Below are 23,263 nucleotides of genomic sequence, written 5' to 3'. Positions count from 1 at the left end.
GCAGAACCAGGGCTAAAACATAGTACATGGTCAACAGATATCCTTATGTGAATAAAAAAGTAGAGAGATTAAGAAACTGTCTAGAACCAGACTTCCTGACTTCACTTCCAATTCTTCCCATTTACAGTAAAGAGGGGTGGGAGATAGTGATGAGCAAGGAGCTTGAGATGCACTGGCCACAAAGCCATTTACAGAATTATTACTATGTACTCCTTACTGGGAAGTGGATATACTATCCATTGGGGATGACAGTGCTCTCTATTGGAATAGACATGCTATTTGGGGGATAGGCAGTAACTGCAGAGCATCATGGTAAACCTGGGCTCAATGCCAGGCTGTTTCTCGCAGGTGTGTTTACTTAATCTTTCTCAGTCTAAATTTCCTCATCTATAAATGGAGATAATACTACTTACCTCTTGCCTTGTTGTAAGAATTAAATGAGAAGAGTATATGTAATGCATATGGCTCATATGGGTAATAGTTGCTAAACACTTTTATTGACATTGATAACATCTAATAAACAGGTTTTTTAAATATGTCGTAAAAAAGAAGAAGAAGATGGAAGAAGAAGATGGAAGAAGATGGAAGAAGATGGAAGAAGATGGAAGAAGAAGAAGAAGAAGAAGAGGAGGAGGAGGAGGAGGAGGAAGAGGAGGAGGAGGAACGGAGATGGGACAGTTTTCAGACCTGTCAGAAGGCTCTGAGAAGGTCTGGAACCTCATTCCTACCCTTCAACGTGGCAGCACTGAGCAAGGTAGAGAAAGGAATAACCCCTCCCCTACCACAGCTCCCACTCGCTAGCAGGCATCAGCCTGGCTTGAAGCCGACACAGTTATCTATGGGGTATGGTGGCCAAAGGTAAGAGACAAGAAATACCTCACCCCTGGGAGAGAAGAGGGACACAGGTAATTTATACCTCTGGCAACCAAGTATTTTCCCCTTGTTTTGTAATGCCACACCATGTTTAATTCTTTTTCTAAGAATTACATGCCCATAAAAATGCAAATTTTGTTCAAGTACATAAAGCAGAGGAGGGCTGACTAAACTTGAATGAGTTCCCATCAGAAACTATAACTTCATTAAAAGAGAAAAAGAAGCTTTCCTTGTGCTTGACACCTGTTAATAACATACCTGGCGAAACAGGTTACAATGGTAGAGAATAATCTACAATTGCAGGGAAGAATTGTGATTCTTTAGGATACAATTTATGGAAAGCAACCAGCACAGGGGCTAGCAAGTTGTTGGTACTTAGTAAATGGTAACTATTATTTCAAACACCCTTTTCTTAACAGCTCTCTCTGTGTGGAATCGCTGCTACGGAAAAAACTTAATTGAATAGTGCCCTCCAGAGGCCACTGGGAATTCAACTGTACGGACAGTTGAACGTTTGGAAAAAGACCAAAGAGAAACACAATTTAATTTTCTTGTGTATTTATGCAGAGTCAGCACTCAAGTTTGGTGTCTTACAACTTACTAGAACCTGACTGACTTGTCACTCACCATCAGCCTTTTGGGCAGGGCTTATTTGTTTGCAAGGGATACAAACAGGGACACAAATCTGGAAACGAGTCCAGTTAGGCACCGTGGGAACTGGTGCTGGGAACTGCAAGCCCCCAAGCCCCCGGAAACTCCTGTCCCATCCCTCTCTCCCTGGGGACATTGTCTCTCAGCCCTGTCCACTCTTGTGTTCCTCTAAAGGGATGAAAGGAACGAGCTTCCTCCTGATGTCTGCCCTTCTGTCCCGTCAGATATGTGGCTATGGCTTTCTCAGGACAGGATTCCGGACCTGACTCTGTTTGACCTTTCAGTTCATCTCAAATAGCTAAGCAGCTTGGTCTCTCACTGGCTTGATTCCACATTCCCAGGAGACAAAATGATTACCAGTCACGTCTAGTGGCTGGATTTAGTTTATCCAACCTTGCTGGATAGCCAGTGGGTGTGTGTGTGTCTGTGTGTGTGTGTGTGTAGGGGGAGGGAGGTAGTGTCAGGGTCACATGGCACAAAACAAATCTAGCATATATAGAACTGCAGAAAACACTTCAAGAAGTCCATTTTTCTAGTAATGATGAGCTTATGTTTATAGAGTTCACCAGGTACGACGCATTCCACCAAGAGCTTTGGAAGCACCATCTCATTTAATCCTTACAACCTTCCTTTGCAATTCCGTCCTGTTTTCACCTCCCACCTTCAAAAATCACTGCTGATAACAATGGGTGTGTATTATTCAGTAATTTGTCCCATGCATTTTATTCTCATTTTAAAGATGAGGGAATGATGCACTAAGATCTAAGCCCGGGCAGTGTGATTCTAAAGCCTGGCTGTGAACGCCCAAGCCCACCCGGCCTCCCAGTGCAGCCCCGAGGGCAAGGTAGATACATGGCTGGTGCAGAGGAAACCCCAGGGCAGGGCTCGGTCTCAGGGAGTTTATAACCCGATCGGGGGAGACAAGATTTCCATGTGAAATGATTAGTAAATGACATGACAGTAAGTACTAGTGTGCGTTGCCACTGTGTTGTTGCTGTGTAGCAAATAACCACAGATGTAGAGGCTTTGGAGCAACAGCCATGTGTGAGCTTCCACTTGGGTCGGGCAGATGGACAGCAGAGCATGGAAGGGCTCCCTGCTCAGTGTTTCGTGAGGTCGTCATCAAGGCACTGGCTGGGCTGTCAACAATCTGACGGGAGGCCCGTGGGCCTCTTTCAACCAGCTCACTGGTTGTTGGCACAGTTGTTACAGCCGTAGGACGGAGGTCTCTGTTGTCCTGCCAGTGTTAACGAGAGACTGGTTTCAGCTCTGTAGACATCGTACCTTTCCATTGCCCGTTCTCAGCATGGATATTTGCTTTTCTCCAGGTCAGCTGGAGCATGTCTCACTGGCTGTCCCTTCTGCTACCAGCCAGAGAAAACTTTCTAATTTTAAAGGGCTCATGCGATTAAGTCAGGCCTACCTGGATCATCTCCCTTTCTTAAAGTCAACTGTGTCTTATGACATAACTTGATCATAGAAGTAAAATTCACCAAATTTACAGTCCTGGGGGTTATGAGGTGCATACAATATAGGAATGTGTGGAATCCTGGGGGTCATCTTAGAATCCCACCTACTACACCCATGAAAGTAGATTATGTGTGTGTATAGGTCAAAGCCATTCCCAGGAGGGGAAGAAGGAAAAATTTCATGGAGGGGAATGTGAACTTAGCATAGAAGGATGGGTGAGCCATAATGGAGAGCACAGTGTTTTCCCTTTAGAAACTCAGCATCAGGGGATCCCTGGGTGGCTCAGTGGTTTGGCGCCTGCCTTTGGCCCAGGGTGCGATCCTGGAGTCCCGGGATCGAGTCCCACATCGGGCTCCCGGCATGGAGCCTGCTTCTCCCTCTGCCTGTGTCTCTGCCTCTCTCTCTATCATAAATGAATAAATAAAATCTTAAAAAAAAAAAAAAAGAAACTCAGCATCATGACTCAAGATAATTTGAGACAATTAATGGGTAAGAATTTCAAATAATATCAGAAAAACCTTTAGCATTGAGATGAAGGAGGTAACTAACACTACTAGATATTATAACATGATCAAAATACTGTGTGATGAGCATAAAAATAGACATATAGATCGGAACAAAAATAGAGCATCTTAAAATAGAAATGTGTGTACATATGTGTATGTGTGTACACGTATATGTATATCATAATAAATCAAGCTTCACAAATTAATTGAGCAAAATTGTTAATAAGTGGTGTCTGGAAAATAACACAATTTAGTAAAATTAGATAAAAATGTTCAGTATACATAAAAATAAATGCCAGCTAAATTAAATTTTAAATTATAAAGATAAATTTAAAATCTGATCGGGAAACCTGATAGAAGAAAGGCTCTGGTCTTTGGGAAGATGGTAATGTCCTAAGATTTGAAAAATGTGAAAAGAAATTGCTCTATGGGAAACAAAGGGGAGGTAGGGGGATAGGGTAACAAGGCAATGGGCATTAAGGAGGGCACATGACAAGATGAGCACTGGGTGTTTTACTATATGCTGGCAAATTGAATTTAAATTAAAAAAAATAAATTGCAAAAGAAAAAATCTCAGACTCATCCTTAGCAATAGTTAAAACTTCTACATAGTTATAGCAATAATCTTTTAAAAGACTCAGGGGAATTTTAACCACATAGGGAAAAAGGATTAAGATCTATAACACCTAAATGCATATTCCAGATAGTAGACAAAAGGCATGAATAGACAATAGGTAAAAATAAAATTTTAAAAACTAGGGGAGGGCAGCCTGGGTGGCTCAGCGGTTTAGCACTGCCTTCAGCCCAGGGTGTGGTCCTGGAGTCCCGGGATCCAGTCCCACATCAGGCTCTCTGTATGGAATGGAGCCTGCTTCTCCCTCTGCCTGTGTCTGTATCTCTCTCTCTCTCATAAATAAATAAAATATTTTTAAAAATAAAGAAAAATAAAAAACTAGGGGAAAATGGTTGAACTCAATCAAATAAATAGAAATTAAAACCATAAAAGTGAGCTATACTTCTATTGATTAAATATAATATTTTTTAAGATTTTATTCATGAGAGACAGAGAGAGAGAGGCAGAGACATAGGTAGAGGGAGAAGCAGGCTTCCTGTAGGGAGTCCAACGTGGGACTCGATCTCAGGTCTCCAGGATCACACCCTGGGACGAAGGTGGCACGAAACCACTGAGCCACTGGGGCTGCTCATATTGACCAACTGTGGCATCATTGAGTATCTTTGTGGCACCTGGTTCTCAGTTATGTTTAGATAAAGAACATATGGAGGCATTTGTATTTGTCTACTGAGATTTTGAAGAAAGTGTGGGAAAAATGGCACTTTTATATTCTTCAGAGGGGACCCAAGTAGGTGTAGCTTCTTGGGTAAACCAACTTGCAATGTGACTAAAAAATTTAAAATGTGATTTGTTTGAGGATTCCACTTCTAGGAATTTATTATTCACACAAATGTACGTGTACATTAATGTACAATACATAAAGACACATCAACATAAAATTTCTTGCAGAATTGTCGACACAAATAAGATTGTACAATGAAAATGCCCATCACCTGATGACTAAATAAATCATATTAGAACCATTTGGTGGAATATCATACAGCTGTTAAAAAGAATGAATGTAACATGTTCTGATTTGAAACAATTTCTAAGATTTTTAAGAACAACAAAAAAGTTAAGACGCAGAATAGTGTATCCCTATTATATAAAAGTGAAACAGAGAACTTACTGAGGCTTACAGAATTTTTAGAAAGATACCCGCAAACTAGTAATAGACTGAGGCACTGCAGTGCAGCTGGGGGACTGAACCAGGGATACTTATTACCCACTGTCCTTCTGTTGTATTCAAATAATTCCCCATGTGCACACATTTCTCTAAAATGGAAATAAATAATAAATAAATAAAATAAAATGGAAATAAATATTAAGAAAGGTAGTCTAAAAAATGCATTGCTTATGAATGTAGATGAGATGGAAACAGACAAATCTGTTGTTAGTGTGACAGGACTATATTCGCATGGTCACAGATTAGACATTAACACAGAAAAATCAAATTAACTGAGAATTAGTATAGGGGAATTGCAAGTAATTCCTTTAAAATGCTATTTCAACGTTTTAATGTTGCCACTGAAATAAATAAAGATTAGTATGGGGGAGGGACTGGGTGCCTGAAGAATTAAGTAATAGCTTTATAAATATGTTGCTCTGAAATGAGTAAACAGAAGACTAATGAGCCAAAGAAAGCTCACCAAATGGTCCAGGGAGGAGGCAGTTAGCAGGAGGAATGAGAGGAGAGGAGCCAGGGTGTCTGTGTTTCGTGGGATGGCTAGCCAGGACACCCCATGGTGTGACTCTGGGTTCAGACCTGGGAAGTGAGGAGGAACTGGGAGAGCTTAGGAAGGGGATCCAGCCTGCAGAGCCCTGAGAAACCAGCCTTCTGGAGAGCCAAATGAGGAGAAATGGTGGCCACGGGGTTGATGAAAGCATCAACAAATCTCAAAGGGGACATTTCCTTAGGAAGTCAGGGATAAACTCAGTATCTATGAGACGACTGCTCTAGAAATGTTGACTTCTCATGCCTCTCAGTATATAAAAAAAAAGAATATGATCATGTACCCCTAATAAATGTGTTTATTTATTTAACGCATGCATGTACTATTGTACTAGTACATTATATACATTTTAAAACATATAAAAGTATTTTAAAAGATGCATCTAACGTGAAATACTCAATATTTAGAAATTTTTTACCTTTAGTAAAATAAATTCTATAAAGCCAATATTATTTTTAGGAAAAGCTATACAGTTAAATATACTTCAAGACTGTCAAATACTCAACACTCTGGGATGTGATCATTCACAAGTTTGGTTGAAATTCAGAATAAATGGATGCTGGTTTTAAGGGCTGACTTAGCTGAAGATATCTCACAAGGATATACAGAAGTGTAGTAGGGCAGGATTTCATCAATGATCATTTCTATTTTCCAACACTGCCCACCACTTGTACTATGGTTTGGGCGGAGAGTTTGTGTTAATTTTCAACTTGGTTGAGCTTTCTTCAAAGTCATTGGAAGGTACTGTCTTTTAAAAAGAGTTTTTAAACACATAAGTTCTCTAAAATTCTTTGGTAGATTTAAAAATAGAAAATTTGGGCAGCCCCAGTGGCTCAGCGGTTTAGCGCCGCCTTCGGCCCAGGGTGTGATCCTGGAGACCCAGGATCGAGTCCCACATCGGACTCCCGGCATGGAGCCTGTTTCTCCCTCTGCTTGTGTCTGCCTCTCTCTCTCTGATGAATAAATAAATAAAATCTTTTTAAAAATACATAAATAAAATAAAAATAGAAAATTTTGCTTTTAAAAGTTCAGATATACTAAGAAATATTTTGTTGACAAATAATAGTTTTTTTGTAAAAAAAAAAAAGTCATATAAATGGGAAACATTTCTAAAAATCCATTTTGAAAATGCTCTTTTCATAGCATGAGTTTCTTTCAAATAGCAATTATTCTCTTGTTGATCCAACATTACCTTGACATTGGAGAAACAGGTTATGAGTGTTTGGTCTACAAAAAACAGCCTCCAGAAAGCAGGTCACTGAAAACCACTTGTTTTCATAGATGAGGTGGGCCAATTTGAAACACTTGTCTTTTTTGTAGAAGAGAAAGCACACAGTCCTCTTTAAGTGAGATTACTCTAAGTACTGTGCCTCAAAATAAACATCAGACCTCTCTATGGCAAAACATTTTCATGATTATTCCCCATCTTATTACAGAGAAGAGTAAAAATTCAACTGGTTTTAAAGGTTGTATTTTTATGAAATTAACCATATTGATGACATTTGCTGGCATTTCTGGCACTTCTGTCTTCACTTCTAGCTTCTTAGCTGCATTAACTCTCCTAGGACCAATAAGTGAATCAATTTCTTGTGCTGGCCTATTTTTGTAACCTTACTCTGAATCTTTTTTATTCTAGTCAAAGCAGCTGTTACCTTACATAATTTTCCCATAAAGCATTATTTTAACTAACAAAGTCATTGACTTTTGAAAATATATCTTTTTTGGTATCTCGGTCCTTTAGTGACTCACAAATAAGTAGGTGTTCCATTTCATTACTGAAACAGAATCAAGCAAATACCCTTATTTGGAACATGTGAGAAACAGCAGTACTTTCCTCCAACTGCCTAGCAAACCTCCCACACTGCATACTGTTTCTTTAAAATTTTAGCAATGTTTCTATGCATCTTCCAACGGAATTTGCTGACAAAATCAGGCATTTTATTTTGCAGTTATATTGTTTTCCATGGGTTATTACAGCTATTTTTTTTTACAATATAGTAAAAGGAAGAATGAGCATTTTCTTAATGATGTGACTTTTTGTCTTAAACGAATAAGCAAGAAAAATTCCAAATAGGCTTTTAAATATTCAGTTTAGTAGAATTTTAGTAGATCTTTAGTTTAGTATTGCATAATTTTAAACATTGCTAAAACATTTTAAACTATTTGTTTTCATTTTGTGGGTCTTTAGATTTTAAATATCTTCCTAATTATGATGGCCCCATAGCATCATTAAGTATTATCTCAAGGCACAATCTATGCTTACGGTGAGGATCTTCCTTAATGATAGGGGCTAGAAATTTGTATTTCATATTGTCTCTTGTAGCTTCAAATTTTAATTTTTTAGTCTGACTTCTTGTCAATCTGAATAGATTGTCATGGTTTTACCACATCTTGCTGCTGAGCATATACCAGTGCTAAGAAGGGTCAACCCAGCCATTTTCTTATGGTTGGCCTACACCTGCATTCTTTATCTTATTTTTAATCCTCTTTTTTTTCCCCCTGGAGAATTTTAATTTATGTGTCCATTTGGTAAAGTTTAATTTAATTAAAATGAAATAATTTAATCCATAAACCTATTTCACTGAGTGAGCCTACAGAAACTGCAGTTCCTTGAATTAAGTCAAAAGGAATTAATCAGGGGATCCCTGGGTGGCTCAGCAGTTTAGCGCCTGCCTTTGGCCCAGGATGTGATCCTGGGGACCCGGGATCGAGTACCACATCAGGCTCCCTGCATGGAGCCTGCTTCTCCCTCTGCCTGTGTCTCTGCCTCTCTCCCTCTTTCTGTGTCTCATGAATTAAAAAAAAAAAATGAATTAATCAGTGAGTGGGGTCTTTGTGGATCATTCCTTCTTCCCTCAGGACAAATCACATACCACAAAGGACACAGGACACTCTGAGATATAGATGGACTAAGGATGCCAGGATCCACCATATCTAAAATATTAGTCAAGCTCAATTTTTTTTAAGATAAAAAATATATCTGGGGATGCTAATAATTTTTTCACCTATCTCGTGGATCTCCTTGGGCATCCCACTGGGCAACAGATCTTCCAAAGCATGACCTGTTTCTAGTGACTGCCGTTCCAAGTCCTCTCTGCTCATTCTGCTGGGTCAGACAAGGACTTCACAGAAATGGACATCTGGACCAAATAAAGCCCTTGAGTCAGGAAAAAAAAAAAAAAAAACCCTCAAGACTTGCCATGCAATTTGAGAGAGACCTGTACTTAACAGCCTGAATTTTTAAGGACACCCACTCCTTCTTCTCCCCATAATAGTTCAGCTTCCCTCAGGGACATTTGTGAAAGTATATCTGTGATCACAAAAGTCAAAAGTTTCTTGGTTAATCTTGGCCCAATTTAAATGGACTAACCTTCAAGTCCAGCCTAAGGGCTGAGCAAACATGTACTTCAGCTGTGGAAACAGCCTGGCCCTCTGTCCCCCTTCCCCTTCACAAAAGGAAATGGGCAAAATTGAAGTCCAGGAGATGCTGTAAATGATAGAATCATCCTTTCTCTGGTGAAGAGCCAGCTCTGAAGGAGGTAAACGTGGGACGAGTCAGCTATTAGATCACTGCTGATGTCCTTGCATCCAGATTTCTGTGGCTCTGAGATGCAAAGAACCCGGATCCTCACACCTTTGAATGTTGCTTTGTGCGTTTCAACAAAGATAAGCCTGGTCATCCAAAAAGCCACTAGTAATCACATCTTCATTACCATTTGAAATATAGTATAACAAACTCACCCCTCAAAATCTTCGGAGGAAGATCAGATTTCAGAGAAGAATTCCATGAAGAAATCTATATGACTGTTAAAACCCATGTTTTATTATAAATTGTGCCAAAGATACATATACTTGGGTCCTGAAAATATTATACCTTATTCCCTTCCAGAAGGAGGCAGCAACCCATAGGTGAACAGCAAAAGACAGGCATTTCCAGCCTTTTAACCTCTGTGCTTGGCAAACAGGTTGATTGTGAACAGCTGAGCCAGGCCATGGGTTACCTGCATCTACAGTCACAAGACTGAGAGGGACCAGGGCCAAGAAAGGTGCCAAAGCTTGGAAGTCAATGACCTTTTGGATAAGAAAGACTCTAGAGTCATTTAAGGGCATCTGGTGCTCACAATGAGAGAATACCAATGCTTATAATTTATTTAACACTTGGGCATAAAAAAATCAGTAGAAGTCAAGAAATGGCTGAAATTGGCCCAGAAGTGCCCATGGAGAGAAAGGCATGAAGTCAGGCCAGTAACTCTATAATCACACTAAGATGCTTTTGTCTTTTTTCTGTTTAGGGTTTGCAATTACAATCACGAGAATTCCCAAAAGTAATGCTAGAAGTTTCAAAGTCAGTGTCTTAAATGGGAGACTGGGGTTTTCCATCCCCACGGGTCAGCCACCCAGCGGAGGCTCTGATGGGGGTACCAGATGAGAAGAGAGCACCGAGATGAAATGAAAGAGCATCTCTGGATGGTGCTTTGGAACCTCGACCCCCTTTAAATCATGAAAAGTGCCTCCTTTTGTGTAATCTCTTCCCTCCCAAGCCTAAGCAGACTGTGAAAAGCTGCTTTCTAAGTGGCTCTGGACATTACCCATGGGCTCTGATTGAGGATGTGCCAAAGTTGCCAGTTTTCTCAAAAAAAAAAAAAAAAAAATTCCCCCCACTGGCCAGTGTAGTGTTTGACATGGCCCTGCTATTCCCTTTCCTTGAAGCTTTCTGATTTCAGGAGGATTGAGTTAGACTGGGAAAGGCCAACTTCCCCCACCATCCATCACGGAGAGCCTACACGGTGGGTTTAATCAGATCATGACTCATCTACTTGTGGGAGACCTGAGGACCAGGGCTGGGAGTGTCAGGAGAGGACATGCCATGGGGGGACCTGGGATGCGCAACTCCTGGGGACAGCATGAGGACACCAGGCACCGAGTGGAGAGAGATGGCTCCAGAGTCATTTGCTGCTCGGGCATGGCTCAGATGCTGAAGCTGAAAACCCCATCCTAACAGCACAGATGAGAAACCCACACAACCTAATGAATAATGAACTTAACTAAAATTCCCAGCACTGTGCTCGACTTCAGCCACAAGATGGCAGGCAACAGTGGAAGATTCTCCAGAGCCTTGCCCAGAAAGCATCCTGAAGACCTGAGGGAAATCAAGCTCCCACTGTCCAGTCCACCAGCTGGCCGTCAATGATACATTTATGAAGCTGCTACAGGTTAAATTCTTGTTGAGAAGGTTCTAGATTTAATTACCATCCACTTAGAGAATGAGATAGAAATATGTAGAAAACCTTGATTTTCTATTTAACTGTCATAAGCCTCAAAAAAATCAACTTTCGTTGGTTACTGCTTGTAATGTGGAAGAAAAAGTTCTAGAATTTGAGTTCCAGCCCTGAATTCTAGTTCCTGTTCTTAAGAAGGTCCTTGACTCCAGGAAGCCATGCCCCAGAGCCTCAGTTTCCTTCTTGGTTGGACTTGGATGAACTTTGGGATTTCTTCCAGAAACCAGTCATGGAATGAAATAGCATGTGTGGGGAAAGCAGGCTGAGAACGAAGTGGGCACAAACGTAAGGTCCTGCAATGCTTCATTTCCACCGCATCCTTGGGGAATGGGCTGTTCCACATGGCGAGTTTTCCAGATAATTGAATTTTAAATGCTGAAACTTGTTTTCCTTTTAACCTTCTGTAATGGAAATCTTTCTAAAGTGTATTACACGCTTCTCAGGCTTCTTCAACAGCAAGCTGAATATAGTTTCACCTTGCCCGAATGTGTCTAGGTCATCGCGACGCCACCTCTTACTATATATACAGTCCTGAATAGAGCACCGGTGCCTTTGGGCATATTCAGGTAGGCAGGACGCTCATGCTAAATGGCCCCAGAGACTATATTATAAAGGTATAATTGGCATTTCTTCCTTTCTGTATCTCCTACATCACCACCTGCAGTCACTTCCCCAAGTTACACCTTCTAGCAGCATTTGACACTCTGTTTAAAATCTGCTATAACCTAGAGAGAACTCAAGGTTGCTATGGGTAACCAGAGTCTGAGCTTGTAACAACCCTAAATTTAATTTTACACACAATTTAAAGGCAAAGGGTACTGTGCTGAAGGTTACGTGTGGTCAGGGCTGACATTCAGTTAGCTCGCCCAGTGTGTAATGTAATGTTCCTCTGCTAGTTGGCCAATTGCCCAGAGCCCCTTGGGCCCTCCTGCCAGCTCAGCACCCTGACCTGTCTCCTGGGATCACACAGACTTCTCACTTGCCAGTAACTCAAAGGTGCACTCTGGCTCCAGACCTCTGTTCCTGGAGGCACCAGCATCCTTTCCAATTGGCTGGTACCCATGCCATCCCCAGATGCTCAGTATTTGATCTGAAGGCTCTTCTCTTTCCTGCCGAGTGCACTGCTAAAGTTTGCGGCTCCCGTCTGTCCCTCCAACTCTAAGGCCTCTTCTCAGTTGCATGCAGTGCTGTGGGTTCAGATCACCTGAGGCTGACCAGGACGGGTGTTAAAAGTTAGCTTTGACTGAACATCTACCATACGCCAGATGCCTATTCAGTACATCAACTAAATCACCTTATCTAATCCACTAAATGGCCCTATTGGGGAAATAGCATCACCCTCCTGTGGCTGAGGTAACTTGCCCAAAGTCACACAGCCAGTAAGTAGGCCTGGAAGCCAGTTCCATCTTTCTGAGGTCAATGTTCTTTGCACTATACTCCCCTCCTGTTTATTAATGTACAAAAAAGTCTGGTCATGGTTCACATCCTGGAAAATACATTTTAAGTGAAACATGGGCCCTTTTACTTTTCAGAAAAGGCTACTTGTTTTGTTGTGTGGGTTATATTTTAATTAATTCCATATTTTGTTACCAATTTGGAACAATCTGTCCCCAGGGAACAGATCTGGTTTACTTATAGAAAGCTGGCTGAGGGAGGGAGGGACTGGGGTTACAAAGTATTCCTTGTAGGAAATGATCTAAAAAACCTTCCCAATTCTCCCTCCACCAAACAAAAGTAAATAGAACATTCCAGAAAATCCCATCTTCCCTAAAGTAGGTATGATAATAAGAGCTTGCAAACAAAAACCTTCCTCTGTGTGTTGTTGTTACCAGCTACGCCTGCAAGATGGGGCTGTTCCCACTGAAAAGAATTAGGGGCTCCCAGGGCTGCAGGGGCCGAAGAGGTGGGGGTGGCTAGAAGCAAACTGCAGACCTGAGGAGTATCATCCAGTAGAAAGCAGAATGGGCTCTGTAATTTTGGACCAGTCACAGCTTTGCCTTTGGAACTGGTTCTGGCTGCAGAAAGATGTCAAACCCATAGCTATGAATTCTCTGCTCTTTCCCCTGGGGATGAAGTTTATAGATTGACTCTAAGCTAATTTTTAAAATAAGCAAACCATGACCTCATCTTCCACATTTTGCACCTGCTCCTCCCACACGTATCACCCACAACTTTCAGAGTATCCTCTTCCAAAAGCATTCACCATGCTCTCTAGTTTCCAGAGTAACTCTAGTGAGGGAGGAAATCATCCGAATAATTGACTAGCCATAGGCAACAGGGTCAAAATACCACACGTATTGGTTTGCTAGGGCTGCCATAATAAAGTTCCACAAATGAAATGGCTTAAATGACAGAAATTCATCTCACAAGTTCTAGAGGCTAAAAGTCTGAGATCAAGGTGTTGGCAGAGCCATGCTCCCTCTGAGGTACCAAGGCAGGGTCTGTCCCAGGCCTCTCTCCTAGCTTCTGATGGTTCCCTGGCTTGTTGCAACATAACTATAATCTTCACTTGGTGTCTGTGTCCAGCCTCATCTTAACTAATTACATCCATAATGGCACTATTTCCAAATAAGGCCACGTTCAGAGGTACTGGGGGCTTAAGACTTCAAAACATGAATTTGGCAGTAGCGGGTCGGTGGGTGGACACAGTTCAAACTATAACATCATCTAAGGTAGTTTTGAATTCAAAATGAAACACAAGGGAAGGAGCGGGGGGGGGGGCGGTCCTTCTTCCTTTATGACAGTCATTTCCCTGTCTGCATGTCTTATCATATTTGATGAACACAAATCCCAGGTACATTTGTGAACACCCAGACATAGCAATTAGCAATCCCACAGAACTGTTCCTTGACCTTTTCTCCTATTTCCATCAGCTTCAGCTACTTCAGTCCAGATGCCTACTGACCACATCCATCCAAATATCTCTTCCTGACCACACAGAAGTGGGATGGATGGTGCGTTGGATGAGGTACAACTCCTAGCTGGGACTCAGAGGAGAGTGACTGAGTCTCTCAGCTCTCACTATGACATCATCGCATCACTGCTTCACTTCTGTGAACTTCTAGAATGATAAAACCAGCTCAGGCGGGTCAAATGAAATGTCTCAGAGATTCACTCCTAATATGTTAGCATAAGCAGATGCAGCTAACGTCCCTCCCACCCTCACTCTTCCATCCCAACTCTTACCCGAGGTCTCAAAGCTAGTTGCTCGAACACCTGTGGAGAGAACCCAGAATCCCAGACTCAGTTCATTGCTTCCCCCATCTCACCATACTTGCCCCCTTCTGGGAGCCTCCATTAAGGAATCTAGGTTTATGTCCCACTTTCTGTCATGACTCTGGGCCCATCATCTTTCTATTTTTCTGTATATTCTTTCTTAGAAAAAAAGGTGGGGGGGGGGCATCATCCTAACACTCCCTCCAAGGAATAAATTAAAATCACCAAAGAACCCTCCCTTGGTAGCTGGAAAGCCTTCTTATTTCAGGGTCAGATATACTTTCAGTGCCTGGGACAGAGAACTTTGCCTCTTAAAGACTCCACAGCCTTAAGCAGTCAATGGGAGGGGCTTCCTGAACAGATATGAGAAAAATTATCCAGTATGGGAAAACTCTTCCAAATTCTAAAGAATCTAGCAACCTCTTGGATAAGAAACTCCCAGTTTTTCCAAAGACTCTCCAGGTAGAATAGTTACTGTGAGGCTAATATTTTATTGAGCACTATGTGAAGCACCTGGGTGGTTCAGTGGTTGAGCGTCTTGCCTTTGGCTCAGGTTGTGATCCCAGGGTCCTGGGATCAAGTCCCACAGGACTTCTCTCTCTGTCTATGTCTCTGCCTCTCTCTCTTCATCTCTCATGAATAAATAAGTAAAATCTTTTAAAAAATAAACATAGTGCGAGCCCTTTATATGCATTATTGCCTCATTTAGTCATTGGATCAATAGTGTTATCATTCCCATGTCATAGACAGGGAATCCAAGGCTAGGAGGGATGACTTTTCCAAGGTCAACCAGCTTATAAGTGTGGGAACCTGAGGAGGCAGCACAGTTATCTGGCTCCAGAGCTGGTACTCTTGACCATTATTATTCTCTCCTGCTGGATGTCTCCTCTATGCTCTTCCTTCTGCTTCTGCATTCAAAGCGGCTCCCCTCAAAACTGACAGCTACAAAAGGCAGTGGCTCTCAGGGACAGCTCTAGGAGGGCTGCCTCAAGCTCCATGTTGATCCATGCTTCTAGCCCCGAGGACCCACCTATCAGGGACTGGAGTCACCTTCTCCATACCAGTGAATACTATAGTGGTCAGTCCTGTTTCTTTTCTAAGAACAATTTCTAATTTTAAATAGAATCATTTCAAAAATAAATAAATAAATAAAAAATAAAATAAAAAAGAATCATTTCTCTTCAGCACCCCTCCTTGAAGATGAAGCTTCTCCCAATAACTGCCAGTTCAGGATTCAGCCATTAGCCAAGAACATCTCTTCAGTCAGATGGGCAGCCCAAAGGAAATATTGGTGAGACTCTACTGAGTAAGTAGTCACACATGCCAGCCAGCCCTGTGCTAGGACTATTCCATGCATTGGCTCATTGAAACTTAAACCACACTATATGTGCCTGATGACTTCTTGTTGCCACTCCATGTCCACTCTCCACCATTTTCTATCTACCCTGCCCTCTGCCCCAGGTTGACACATATGGACAATCTCACTGGGCTCCCTTGCCACTGGCCTCTGGCTGGTTTCTGCCAATGGAAAGCTTTAATAGAATACTGAAGGGAAGAAAAAAATTAAACTTAAGGTACTTCTGTTCTGGCTTCTTCCCTTCAGGGTCTCCTTGGGTTAGATGTCTTCTCACTGGAAGGTTACTCTGCTTCTCAAGGTGACCCTGTCTCCATCATTCTCTTTTCTTGGAACATAGGAGTCCTCCTCACAGGAGCCCCTGAAGGCTTGTCAAAAGTTACGCATCTCAGAATATCTTCAAACTTCTCTTTTTTGTGTCTCATCCATATACACCCATTACTAAAACCCTGGTGTGCCATAAAGAGTCAGCACAGCAAATTTGGGGTATTCAATCCATGTACTTTCAAAGAAAGGACTGGTTCTTGACTAACTCCTGGGAAGTAACCTCTACATCCTTGGAATATTCTGCATGATACCAGATAGTTTATGCTAATAATGTGATTTACAGCAGGGGCATTGGGCCATGTGGCATTAGTTTGAACTCTGGAAGGACTGAACTCTGAGTAGCTAAGGTCAGTTACACGGGCGCTCCATGTCTGGGTGACTGACCTTCAAGAAAAACCCTGATGCCAAGGCTCATGAGCTTTCCTGGCTGATAATATTCTACAGATGTCACACGTCACTGCTAGAATTGAGGTCTTCTGTACAATCTATTGGGAAGGACCACCAGTGGGAAGAGTGGGAAGCCTGCACTGATTCTCTCTCCTGGACCCCACTGCATACCTTTTGCCTTTGTTGATTTTAATCTGTATCTTTTTACTGTAATAAACTGTAACCTTGAGTTTTTCTGAGTCCTTTGAGTCCTTCTAGTAAATCCCTGAGGTTGAGGGTGGTCTTGGGGACTCTGAGTCACCTGGGAAACAACAGTCCAATCATAACTTACTGCCATGATATGTGGCCACGCAGGTGAAAAACAGAAATATACTCATCATCCACATGGATCTTCCAGGATGGGAAAACGAGGGCGACAGCAGGGGTGGCTAGTGGTCCAGAGATAGTTCTAAGCATCTCAAGGTCCTTCTGGCCTTTGAGTCTGTGACTAGGGTGACAAGGGACGCGCAGATAGAAATATATCCAGGACCCAACCTTTGGTGTTCCAACTGGAGGGGAGATGCTAAGTTGAGTGCAAGAGGGTTTAACTCAATGTGACATTTCTCATACTCTTACGTCATGTACTATTTTTTTTTATCTCTAATCCAAGTTTCAGAAAAAAAGCAAATACCCTGAGTCTGAGTTCTCTAAGAGAGAATGAAGCAAAAAAGAAAGTTACAAATACCACGATACTTCTACTTAGTGTATCTTCCCTTTATAGGATAAATGCCACTGACTTCTTACCAGAGTGGATCTCATAACCCTCTGCAGCTACAGATTGGAGCAGCAGACACAAGTGAGCCACAGGAGTCCCCCTTCCAGCCCCTGTAGGAACTGGCACTCCCCCACTCACCTGGCCCCACTGACATCAACTCCAACCATCAGCTGCCCATTCAGGGAGAGGATTTCATCGCGCAGTCGGACCTTCCCACTCTTCCCTGCCGGGCTGTTCTTCCTCAGCTCTGTCACCCAGATGCAGCCAACGTCCAGTACAGGGCCCGGGTGGGTTTTCCTCTTCTTGCCCCCTCTGCGCTTTTCTCCGTAGTCCCCAAAAACAGGGATGTTCCCAAAACTGAGGCCCACAGTCTCTGTGTCTCCCAGCTCCTTGGTGAGGTACACAGTACAGATTTCCATTCCTGGGGGGCTGCGGTCAGGTGGGACCACACTCTCATCCACAGCAAAGTTGAGCTGGATGTATTCCTGCAGCTTCTGGATGGCTGCCTGGCAGAGACGCTGCTCTGGGCCATCCCCACCCTCCCGCAGGCTGTTCTGCAGCCACTGGTAGAGGAGGGGCAGGTGCAGCATGGCATTGTCCTGGGTGATGGGCATGGTGCTCACTCCCAGACACCAGCATCATGAGAGGACCTGCTTCTGGGGGCTGGGCCCTGTAAGGCCCCATGTCCCTTGGGAACCCTGGCTGTCATCAGCTTTGCCTGTGTTCATGTTCAGGCTAGCAGATGAGCCTAAAGGATGCCTGCTTGAGACTGGGCTGTTTGCTTTGGCAAGAGGAGGACAGGACACATTAGAACAACAGTGGGACAATTGCTGTGCCTGGAGTGCTCACCAAAGAGAAGGAAGGAAGTGTCTGACAAGGTCTTGTTTGGTTCCTTTCACAGCAGGGCCCATGCAAATGACCTGGAAATGGGCTATTCCTCCAGCAGCCACAGCATGACCTCACCTGGTCCCATTTATGCCTGGAAGAGATAAAAACAAAAAATTTCAGTCACAACAGTGAGCCCTCTGATACAGAACACATCGCCTCCTATAACAAAGAAGGACTGCGTTTGCTGTTTTGAGTCAGGAAGTTAATGCCTCTTCTCCTTCCCCAGCTAACCTCCACCCTGTATACACAGACAGACACACTAACAGACAGACACAGACATACAGACACACAGATGCACACACACACCCTTCCCCCAGACAGAAACCTCTGGAAGAGTGACTTCCTCTAGGAAATTTTCCTGATCATCAGGGAAATAAGATGACTTTTTCTGGAACAAATCCCATCAAACTCCTACCCAACCAGGAGGCTATGTGAAAGACTCCCTGGAAGACTGTTAGAGGGGTTCTGGACATATTGAAGAGCTTACATTCTTAGGAAGTTAAAATCTATGTCCATTTGCCTTGATCAGCTCAACTGCATACTCAGGAAGGCTCTCCATCCCAGGACTGACAGTGATGCCAAGAGGAGAAACAGCCAATCAATGGCACAGAGAGATGTAGGCTCTGGCTTAGGACAATACCCATCCTAAGCTAAGCCATCATGTAGCCTCAGAGGAGATCATGTCCCTATGCACCCTGTAGCTATTTGTTGCTTCTCTTCTTTTCCTTTGGTAAATTGTTGGGATGCCCTACTCTTAGGCCAGTCCTAAAGCTATCTCCTCCAGAGAAATGATTCTCTATGCTTCTGGGTGAGGAGACTTGGCCTCTCCCTGGCTTGCCCTTGAACAAGCGGTGAACACACCGCTCACAGCAGTGATGTATCCCTCGAGCACTGCCAGCTGCAGCAGGCCTGTCTCCCCTGCAAGAGCTTGCAGAAATCCCCCCCACCCCGAATTCTGCACAGTGCCTGGCACACAATACATCCCCACAATGAAAGGCTAATTTAATTCCATTGCCAATCCACCAGAGAAAACTTTTACCTCCAGCCTTTGTAAACAACAGAAAAATGACCCTTTTCATTCTCTCCTCTGAATTTCGCCTTCTCTTGGAGAAAGTCAACATAAACTATGCCATCTAAGATGGAAAACATTCTCTAGCCTTCTTAGGAAGTGATTTAACAAGAAATAATAATAAATGGGAGAGGTGTCAGAAGCCATGTCAATAATACATGACCTTATTACTCAGTAACCATAAAAAAATTTCCAATATAGCAAGTTTTGAGCTTTCAAAGAACTTGAGTGCCAGCTATTAATTGGTTCCAAATAAATCAAAAGCTTAGCAAATATCATCTACATAATCACATGCCTATTAAAAAAGAAATGCAAGATCAAAGCAAAGATAATCCATAAATGTACAAAAACTGAATGTTCTCTTTGGCCAAAATAAGTAACACCTCTCGCTGCAAAGTGACTCCACACAGACATATTAAAATCTTATGAATAAATCAAAACATTTTCCATCAGGCCTAGCAATCTTTACGAGTCTCCGTTTTCTCATCTGTAAAATGAGAAAGTTAAGCTAAGTGATCTCCAAGGTCTGTCAAATTCAACAGAGAGGTCCTCCAACACAGTGACGGTGTCTCATTCATTGGTGTGCTCCCTACCCCAGCACAGTGCCATCAACGTGTAGACTCTCAATCATTGAAAAACAATTTTTAAAATATCCTTTAAATTACAATTTTAATGGTCAATGATTCAGGATATTAGTCACAGTTCTGATAGTCCCATACATATGAAAACAGGGTAAATATCTTCGACAAGTTGTTTTTAAATAAATCTGATTGAAGAAAACCCTAGAGAATTTTTCTCTTTGCTGTCAACTTGTATTCATTCGATACATATTTCCTGAACATAAATTAAGAACCAGGCCTTGAACTTGGCACCAGGAGTATACCATCAATAAGGCAAATTCCTCGCCCTGAAGGAATTCAGGCGATAGTCTAATGGGGAGATGCCTAAATAAGTGGAGATCAGTGTGTAGAAGTCTATGACAATCCTCTTAACAGAAGTGACAAAGGTACATTCCTAGAAGCCATGTTTGTGGAATATAAACTCCCCAGGCACTGGCGATGGGTCCAGAGTTAGGGATCTCATGCAAGCTGGAACAGACTTCTTTCCTAACAACTGAGTGATCGGATCTAGAGAGAGGGGGTCTAGTCTTAAGTGAAGAGAACGATAACTTTTGAACTAGGGGCTCTAGAGGCAATGCTGCCGTGAAGGTATTTCTGTCCTGCCAAGAAATAAAATAAAATTGAATAGGAGAAGGCAGAGGCGAAAGCCTGGGGAGAGAACACTGGTTTCCTCATGGCATTCCTCGTCTTAGTTTCAGACACCCTGGACAGGGCTACATTGCTACCCTCCTCATCAATCCAAATGACTGTATCAATCCTTACATTGAATCACATTTAGAAAAATTTAACTATTTAAAAAAGAAGAAAAGTAAAGCAAAACTAAACTTAAAAAAAAATCCTTCAAATAAAAATAAACTTTACCCTGAGTTGGTTCCTGCACTTTGCACCTTGAAAGTTAATATGCTGGAGGTGGGCAAAGCTGATTGGTTCAACTTGGAGCAGGGTCAGGAGATATCAACCTGGCTGCTGGGAGCCCACCCTCTGACTGTGAATGTTGTGGGCGCCGGGAAGGAGTTTTCGGAAAAGGAAAGGTTACTTCAAGACATTTAGTCTTATTTTGATGTTCATGGGCTATATAACTTTTTGATTCCATACATATAATTGGGAACTTTCCAGTAATCCCTCCAGCCTCTATTCTATCAATTCCTTTTTCTGTTTCTATAAACAAGGGAAGTAGAAGTGTCCCAATCTACTACAACGATTTGAGATGACTCAGGGCATAAGAGGAGATACACAATTTTGCAATACTATAAAATGAGTGGTTCTTTCCAATTTCCAATGAAACATTCCAGTGAACAAAACATTGACCCAGAGAAGATACAGAATAGAAACCTGCAAATAATACAAATACATCCCTCCGTGGCTGACCTGTGCAGAGGTCTAAATGCTTCTCATCTTGAAGATCCATTTCAACAGTGGGCAGAATTTGTGGACATGAAAGTCTGCAAAGCATGTTCCAGTTCACTCTTGTCTATCATATATAATTCTCCAATTAGAGTCCCATCTCAAAGCAAACAGCCATGATAATTTAAATTAATTTTGACCAGCCTGAAGCTGACAGCCTTAGCCATCCAAAATTCAAAATGAATGCTTCTTAGCAGATTCTGATACTGTGTTTAGAATCTACCAACTTTCTCAGATCCTCTTTCAGCTACACTATGCATGCACAGCAGGGCCATATCACCCACAAGGGGCTGAAAAGTAATTCTGGGTTGAAGAGGCCAACAAATCTTGGATATGATCATGGTTAGTACCTACCTGCAAAGCTCAATCCTATATGATCGATTATTACTCCTTAGTATTTAGTATTTTGCGTTAGAATTTAAGTTAAATTTTTTTCTTCAGGGTGAGGAGATCAGGAGAATAATGCAAAATATGGAGAGACACCAAACTAAGTGAAACCAATCATCTGGCCAAAGTCACAGCCCCAGAGTCACCTGAAATCCAGAGGCTAAATCCTGAAACTGGCAAGGGGGTGCACAAAAGGGTCCTCAGGTTTATCCAGACCTTCTAAGATTCACACTGGGCTGCCTTATACTAATTACCTCTCACAATTGCCTGAATTCTTGATGTCCTCCTATTCTGAATTCTGCTTAAGTTCCAAGTTCCTTAGTCTTCCTTACTTCTGGACTGGATTCCTCTTTTGACTTTGAGAAGATCTCACATTTTAAAAGTGAACCAATGTTGACTAAATACTTACTATTCATTCAATAGGTGTTCATTGAGTGTCTGTCACATGCAGGGCCCTAAACACAACAGACAACATTCCCACAAAGCCTCATGAAGCCTGTGCTGTGAGGGTGACAGATTAGTAAACATAAAATACTATAATGTCAGATGGCAATTCTCTCTACTACAAAAAGAACTATGGTGGTGTCAGAGTTTAGCAAATGGTGGACATATGAGGTGATTAAAGAAAGGCTGGCTGAGAAGAGACCTAAATAAAGTGAGGGATTGAGGTGAGAGACTCTCCATAGGAGTACTAAGGAGACAGCATGTGCAAAGGCCCTGAGGTGAAAGCCTGCTTGGCTGCCTAAGGATAGGTGTGGGGATAGGTGTGGCTATCAAAAAGGAGTGAGGGGGAAATGTCCCCAGTGAGCTAGATGCTTTCCCCATTGTCTCATTCTCTATAAAACAAGGGCATCTGAATCCACTTTATCAACACTGGCTAATGGCTAATGTTTTCTGAGCAGAACCACACTCAGACACTGTTTAAAATGAGCACTTTCTAAGGATTACCTTATTTAATTGCTGCAACAATACTGTAGGGAGATATTATTAGTATTTCCTTTCTACAGACTCAGACAAATGACAAAATCTGAGAGGCTAGTTAAGGAGTAGAGAGGCTAATTTTAAGGCTAATCAGGACTAGAACCCAATCCACTGGACTTGGCCATGTAGGCTAGCACTCTGCCCTGTAATTACTGCTCCACTGTCACCAATGAGTCTCACATAATAAATAAATAGGTATCTTATGTCAGAAGCTGGTGGCTTTCTACCTAGTATCAACTCTCTCTTCCTTCCTTTATTTTGTTGGGTGTGATATAGTTAACTAAAATTTGGCCTTTCTTGGAGGTATGGATAGTATAACAACATAGATCTGGCCAATGAGATGAAAGTAGAAATTGGTACACGTGGGGCTTACACCACCAGCATTACTTATGAGAAGAACAGAAATGAAAAGAAAAAAATAAATCCCCATGTTGTTTAATCATTGTTGTTTTGGATTTTTCCAAATCCCACTAACTAGCTGAATTAATCTCCAAACAAATAACACAAGGTAATACCCAGAAGTAAGGGGACTAGAAGTAATAGAGTCTAAAACTTAGAATTGGATGAGAAAAGAAAGGAGAGAGGCAGATGCCAAGAACCTGGATATTTGCAGACTGGAAAGGTAACTCCTGCTACCTAATGTAAACTATTTGGTTAAAGTGCCACCTGCCATACCTTCCACGCAAAGTCACTGATGTATTGATTGAGGCTATGATATTAGAGAAGATGGTAGGAAACTTTTAGAATATGG

General features: G+C 42.1%; 1 protein-coding gene across 3 annotated transcripts in view; it reads right to left on the bottom strand.

Annotated features, from left to right (window-relative positions):
- PDZD2 (PDZ domain containing 2) overlaps window positions 1–23,263 on the bottom strand; it is a 360,029-nt gene that overhangs the window by 210,871 nt on the left and 125,895 nt on the right. For all 3 annotated transcript variants that reach the window (XM_041749706.1, XM_041749707.1, XM_041749705.1), the window contains exon 2: window positions 17,302–18,142. In XM_041749706.1, coding sequence (XP_041605640.1) covers window positions 17,302–17,777 — 476 coding nt within the window. In that variant the 5' untranslated portion in view covers window positions 17,778–18,142. The remainder of the gene's footprint in view (window positions 1–17,301; window positions 18,143–23,263) is intronic.

Source organism: Vulpes lagopus, chromosome 3 (assembly GCF_018345385.1).
Source record: "Vulpes lagopus strain Blue_001 chromosome 3, ASM1834538v1, whole genome shotgun sequence".
Taxonomy (NCBI): Eukaryota; Metazoa; Chordata; class Mammalia; order Carnivora; family Canidae; genus Vulpes; species Vulpes lagopus.
Note: the sequence above shows the minus strand (reverse complement) of the source record. Positions and strands in the feature narration are given on the sequence as shown.